Source organism: Gastrolobium bilobum, unplaced genomic scaffold (assembly GCF_033153095.1).
Source record: "Gastrolobium bilobum isolate Gb01-03AN ecotype WA unplaced genomic scaffold, APGP_CSIRO_Gbil_v1 utg5178, whole genome shotgun sequence".
NCBI classification, from domain to species: domain Eukaryota; kingdom Viridiplantae; phylum Streptophyta; class Magnoliopsida; order Fabales; family Fabaceae; genus Gastrolobium; species Gastrolobium bilobum.
This window is the reverse complement of record NW_026895726.1, coordinates 150,631-156,820: the sequence shown is the minus strand read 5'-3', so window position 1 is coordinate 156,820 and position 6,190 is coordinate 150,631. Positions and strand designations below refer to the sequence as shown.

The window sequence follows — 6,190 nt, the reverse complement described above, 5'->3', positions numbered from 1 at the left end:
TTCTTCTATCTTATGTTTAATGGTGTTCAGTTTATCTCCATCTTCATTTAATTACCGAGAGGGCTGTACCAGCGAATGACATGGGGGGTTCCTGGGGTAGAGAGCTTCTAAGTATTGCAGGTGTGGAATAATTGGTGACCCAAGTGTACCTACAAAAGCTTGTGGTGAACCAAATAGAATCGGTGTACTCGTCAGTTGTGAATTATGCGGTTTCACTTGTGCAAATCACTAATTTATCTAAAAGGGTAACTGGCAGTATGGCTTTATTGGGTCTTGTGTTCTGATATTTGCTGTTTCCTCTAGTTGTAGTTTCTTCTGTTGCTGCCGTATTTTCTCGGTCTTATCTTTCCCAGTAGTTTTTGGTTGGTTAATTTTTGGGCAAACGCGTCACAAAAACCAAGTGGTAACATCCGGAGTGTCCACAAGTCAAATTCATATGGTTCCATATGATTGCTTGTGTAGTAACACTTGATTTTGGCATGTTTCTTTGTTATCACACTAAATAATTATCCTTATTTCTAATAGCATTGAGGATCCACCGGATTAGTTTATGGGTTTAATTTCTTATGCACATAATAATGTGTGGGGTCATATAAGGAGAAGATAAAAAAAAAAAGTTTAGATTTCACATAATTTTATGTGTATATAAAATATAATTTTATCTTCTACTATATAAGAAATTTTAAACTCTTAATTTATCTATACTGGGGCTTAGAGATACCAAGTTGAAATGTTTATATAGAAACCTACAATAACCATGGTAACACTTCTAGTCGACAAGTGCATATGGGTGCTATCCTGAGTTCAATTGTTTTATCCCTCTTTGCCCTTTAGTGTTTCCTTCTTCACTCTTATTTATAAATGTAAGCCGTATATATTTGGAAGTTTTTAATCTCTAGAAAATGACCGGTTAACGTTTCCGTCAAAAAAGAAAAAATTTAATTAATTCCTCATTTAGTGGAACATGAACGATATCCAAGATATCAGTGTTTAGTAAACCTATACGGAAACATGATAAATAATAAAGCGGTGTATCAAATGGGATTGAATTTCCTAAGGAAAATTTTAATCTACAGGTTGTGGAAGATATAAAACTATAAAAATGCAAGTACTGTTTTACTCAATAGGAATATGCCTTCTCCCCCCTTTATCCCCCTTTGTGGGATAATAATACTATAATAGTGCAAGCGTTTGTTTTCTAAAACAGCATAATGAAATATTATTGGCCTGGACATTTTTTTTTTCAGCAGATGTGACCATCTTTTATTTTTAAACAAACTGCGTCGAATATAATTTTAATTTCTGATAACTTTCTAGTACTGACGAGATGAAGCTAAAAACATAATTGATTAGATATGTCCATTTGATTGGTTTGTGAAATGAAATAGGAAAAAGAAAAAGACAGAAGGGATTATTGCAGGAGGGGCAAGCGCATTATGTTAATATCTTGTGTGTGCATTTGGTTGATGCACTCAATGTGTTGTGAAAACTGAACCGGGCCAGTCGGGTCGATTCGGAATTTGATGAACTGGTTATTTGACTGATCCGGTTATTATATTGAATTGGTCAAGTATCAGATTATGACCCGGTCCGGGTTTATTAAAAAAAAAATTTGAAATTTTTTTTTTCAAAAAAATAAAAATCATAATTGACATATTTGAATGATCTATTACTTATTGACTTACATAAGTTATGTACCTACAATCTTAATATTATCTCAATTATGCACTATGTAAAGAATTTTGATTTGATAGTTAGAGATATTGTTTACCGAACCTGAAACACCAATATAACAAGCATTATGTGTTTGTTTGATCCTTTATTGGATAATAATGTATAATTTATTTATTTTTATATTAAAATATTTAGAATTTATATTTTTTTTTTAGCTATTTGAGTATATTTATAATTTTTTAATTTAAATTATAAATTTATATATAATCACCTGATCATGCGGTTCAACCAATGATCCACTGATTAAATCAGGGACCCAGTGATTCAGTACCTCGAGCAAGTCATTGACCGGACCGATTTTAACGTTTATGTATGTGACCAAATAACAGGGTTTCTTTTTAGAAACATTCTTTCGTTTTTCTTTTTTAATCCTTATCATGTTTGCTACTTTAGTGACATTGGCCACTTGTGGAATATGACTGAAAATCCATTATGTTGGCGTCATCGCTCCTAAATTCATGACGCCCACGTCCGTCCGGAGCAAACTTTTGGTACCACCGTCGTTGGTACTTTCATTCTTAAATTAGAAAAAAATTAAGATATAAAAAGAAATAAGTAAAAAGTAAGAGATTAAAATAGAAAACAAATTTTCTATTTGAGTAAAAAGATGCACCCAACACGGTACAACGGTGGTATTTAAAAAATTTCCGTCCCTCCCTACCCTAAAGATGGAATAAATTTGTAGTACTAACTTCCACTAAAATCAGAAATAAGTGAATAGATGTGTCATTAAAAATAAAAAAATAGGTGAAGTAAATGCATTTAGATGAGTTGTATTTGTTTAATTTTAGTGAATGTAGCGTTCTATAGGAGTATTAAAATTTGGATAATACATGAATTATGTTACGGGAAATAAAAAAAATTTCCTACAAAGACAATGCATATCATGAATCCCACAATATAAGGAGAGAGAAAAAAACATAATAGACCCCACATTATTTATTATCTCTGCAGGAAAAATTGGTGTTTCCTGTAACATAACCGATGTATTACCCTTAAAATTTTATCCTTAAAAAAGCAATGGCCAGTTCTTAGCTTTGTCATTTTGGCCCTTCTCTTATGAACTCTGCTACCTTCCCTCGTGCTGAAAAGCTAGGGAGAGTGATCATTTTGTCACGTTTGGACAAAAAAATTATCAGACTGCTACGTCAACAGTAAATTTTGTCAAAATGCCACGCGACATAATTCGCTACACAGTGTAGCGAATTATGTATGCAAGTAATTCGCTACACAGTGTAACGAAATATGCCACGTTAGAACCAAAAATGCCACATGTCAAATTTTGCAAAATTCGCTATCCTATGTAGCGAATTTTGCAAAATTTGACATGTGGCATTTTTGGTTCTGTGCGTTCTGACGTGGCATATTTCGCTACACTGTGTAGCAAATTATGCTGCGTGGCATTTTGGCAAAATTTACTGTTGGCGTGGCAGTCTGGTAATTTTTTTGTCCAAATGTGACACTTTGGTCACTGTTCCGAAAAGCTAAGTAACAATTAGCATTGAACACAAAAAATAAATAAATAAAAAATTCAACCAATATCTAAAAACTGAAGGTAAAATGCGCATTAATCCATTATTTACAGTCCATTGACTTAAAGTCTTCAACCCTATTCGGTAGTTGCTCATAATAATGGATGGTGGATTTAGGGATTGCTTTATTGTTTTAGGAAGCCACCCTTTTTTAGTAGAAATCCGGAGGTATTCCCGTTCAATTTCTTCCGATCACTTTATTTTCAGAGTACGGTCCCAAAAACTAGCTCCTCGTTGGAACAGTCAGTGCATTGGAGTATGCCATCGGAAAAAAGGAAGAGACTAATCTAAAAATAAAATAAAATTGGTGTAGTCACCCTATCATGGTAGAATAAAAAAAAGAAAAGAAGAAGAAGCAACCTGTGTTTTTCTGTGTGTTTATGATCAAGAAAACTGACATGAGGCTGAGTTGTTTAAGCTATCTTCAACTTCAATTAAATACATGCTAGTTTGTAATTTACACATTCACATTCAGCAGAAACTCCTGCTTCGTCTAGCTTCTTTACCTACCCCCTAACATAAACTACATCACTTTTGACTGTTTTACAATACAAGTCTCAGTTTATAGCTTCTCTCTCAGTATGGTTAGTCATAAAAAAATCAGAACCTCAAATTCTGCTTTACCAGAGATCTATTAGCTTAGCCATTTCTGCAACTTAGGATGACACCAAGTTGTGAAAGTTTAGTCATGCCAACACAAGAGTAAGACAGTGCATCTCCAAATTATGTAAAGCCGTGTCCTCTGCTTCCTTACTTGCTTGGAACATCGCTCCAATGACCGAAGCTTTGAACCCCTAACTGAGAATACACTGGCTGCCATTTGATCTTCACTTGTAACTTTGTTGTGTGAAGTTATTCAGAACTTGGAAAGGTGTATCTGTGGCTTGAATACTTAGTGGAGAGAATAAACCACACACATATATATATATAAGAGGGGAAGAGGTTGAAGATATGAAGGAAGCAAATTTGTGGTGGATGACACATGTTCTGGTCCATGGTTGCAAAATGAGACATGTCCCACTATCCACCTAAGATGACAAATTTACAACCATGAGCTTGTCTCCTTTGCCAAACCCTCTTGAGAGGGACTGCTCATCCACTATTACTGACTAAGGGTCATCCTTGTCCCCTCATTGTAAATGGCTATCCTTTTTGTGGGATGTGTCTGCATCAATTCAGCTACATTGCATGTTATCTTCTATTTTGTTTTATTTTCTTTGACTGATTAAATAATTACATCAAAGGGCACCCTTGTATCCATTAAATATGAATGACCAATAAATGATGATAATGTAAAATAATACACTGTTTATTATAAGTTGGTTGCTTATAAAGACATATTCTTAATGACGGTTATACTTAATAGTCTAACCACATTTTTGCCTATTTATAAATCAAATAAAATATTAAACCAGACAGTGGGTGAAGTATTTTATATATCATTATGACTAAATGATAAGATTATCATGTAACTATAAAAAGGTTCTAAGGCATATCTCATATCTGCAAAATAAATATATAGGCCAAGATATTTAAATGGAGCTTCCACTTGTACTAGGTGGCACAAGATGATGAGTGTTACTTCCATATTCCAGGAGCAAGATTTTTCTTCCCTCAAGGAACTTTCTTAATTAGCCCTTGATTTTAACTGAAATTCAAGGTGGAGGGAGGAAGAAGTTTTACTCCAGAGGGATATATAAGAAATTTTCCATAATTAGTGACATTGTTATAGTGAGAAGTGGGGCCAACCCTTCAAGTCCAAGGCATGGTTGACATGATTCACAAGACAAACCACTACTATTCTGTTTGAACAAGCTGACTCAGGTACACGTTGCTTATAATAGAAGATGAACATTGTCTTTTGTCCCCTTATGCAAATTCCTTTTCCCCATCAGAAGAGATCAAATGACCTTAAATCCCATATATGATATTTAACATCTTTCTTTAATACTAATTAACACAGTCACCACTCAGATTTTTTAATACCTCAGTGAAAGGCTGGGCTCAATCAAATATTACTTGAAAGAAAAAGGTATTTGAAATATTATTGAATTGTGTAAATAATCTGTACAAAGAGGTCTCTATTTATAGAGAATGAAAAATCCTAATACTTGACCTAATGGGCTTGGACCAATACAACAAATAATAATAATTAAATAACCAATATTTACAACACTCCCCCTCAAGCTGAGGAATAGATATTTATCATTCCCAGTTTGCTAGTAAGTTCTTGAAATTTGTCTGAAGGAAGTCCCTTTGTTAATAGATCAGTCAATTGACGCCCAGTGGGAATGTATGGAGTGGTAATCAGCCCACTATCAAGTTTCTCTTTGATGAAATGACGGTCAACCTTAATATGTTTAGTCCGATCATGTTGAACTGGATTATGAGCTATACAAACAGCAGACTTATTATCACATAGCAGCTTCATAGGTCCCTCATATTTTATTTTGAGATCATCAAGTACAATTTTCAGCCACAATAACTCACAAATGCCTTGAGCCATAGCTCGAAATTCAGCTTCTGCACTTGATCTGACGACCGCATCTTGTTTCTTACTTCTCCATGTCACCAAGTTACCGCAAAAAAACATGCAGTAACCAGTGGTAGAACGACGGTCAGTCACGGATCCAGCATAATCAGCATCAGCGTAAACTTCTAAAGAGAGATTGCCATCACGTCGGAATAATAAGCCTTTACCAGGAGTAGCTTTAAGATACTGAAGAATTCTCTCTACTGCCTGCATGTGTTTCTCCTTTGGATCGTGCATAAACTGACTGACAACACTAACAGCATAAGCTAGGTCTGGTCTAGTATGAGCCAGATATATCAATTTCCCAACTAGCCGTTGATATTGTCCTTTATCAACTGGAGGACTCTCCTTTTCATAGTCTATCCTGTGGTTCTGCTCAATAGGAGTATTA

At 34.5% G+C, this 6,190-nt stretch overlaps 1 protein-coding gene across 1 annotated transcript; it reads right to left on the bottom strand.

Moving 5' to 3' along the window:
• Window positions 1-3,660: 3,660 nt before the first annotated feature.
• LOC133294617 (small polypeptide DEVIL 14) lies at window positions 3,661-4,144 on the bottom strand. Its single transcript, XM_061493326.1, has one exon. It carries the CDS (start codon window positions 4,084-4,086, stop codon window positions 3,949-3,951), a length of 138 nt encoding a protein of 45 aa, XP_061349310.1. The 5' UTR covers window positions 4,087-4,144; the 3' UTR covers window positions 3,661-3,948.
• Window positions 4,145-6,190: the final 2,046 nt, after the last annotated feature.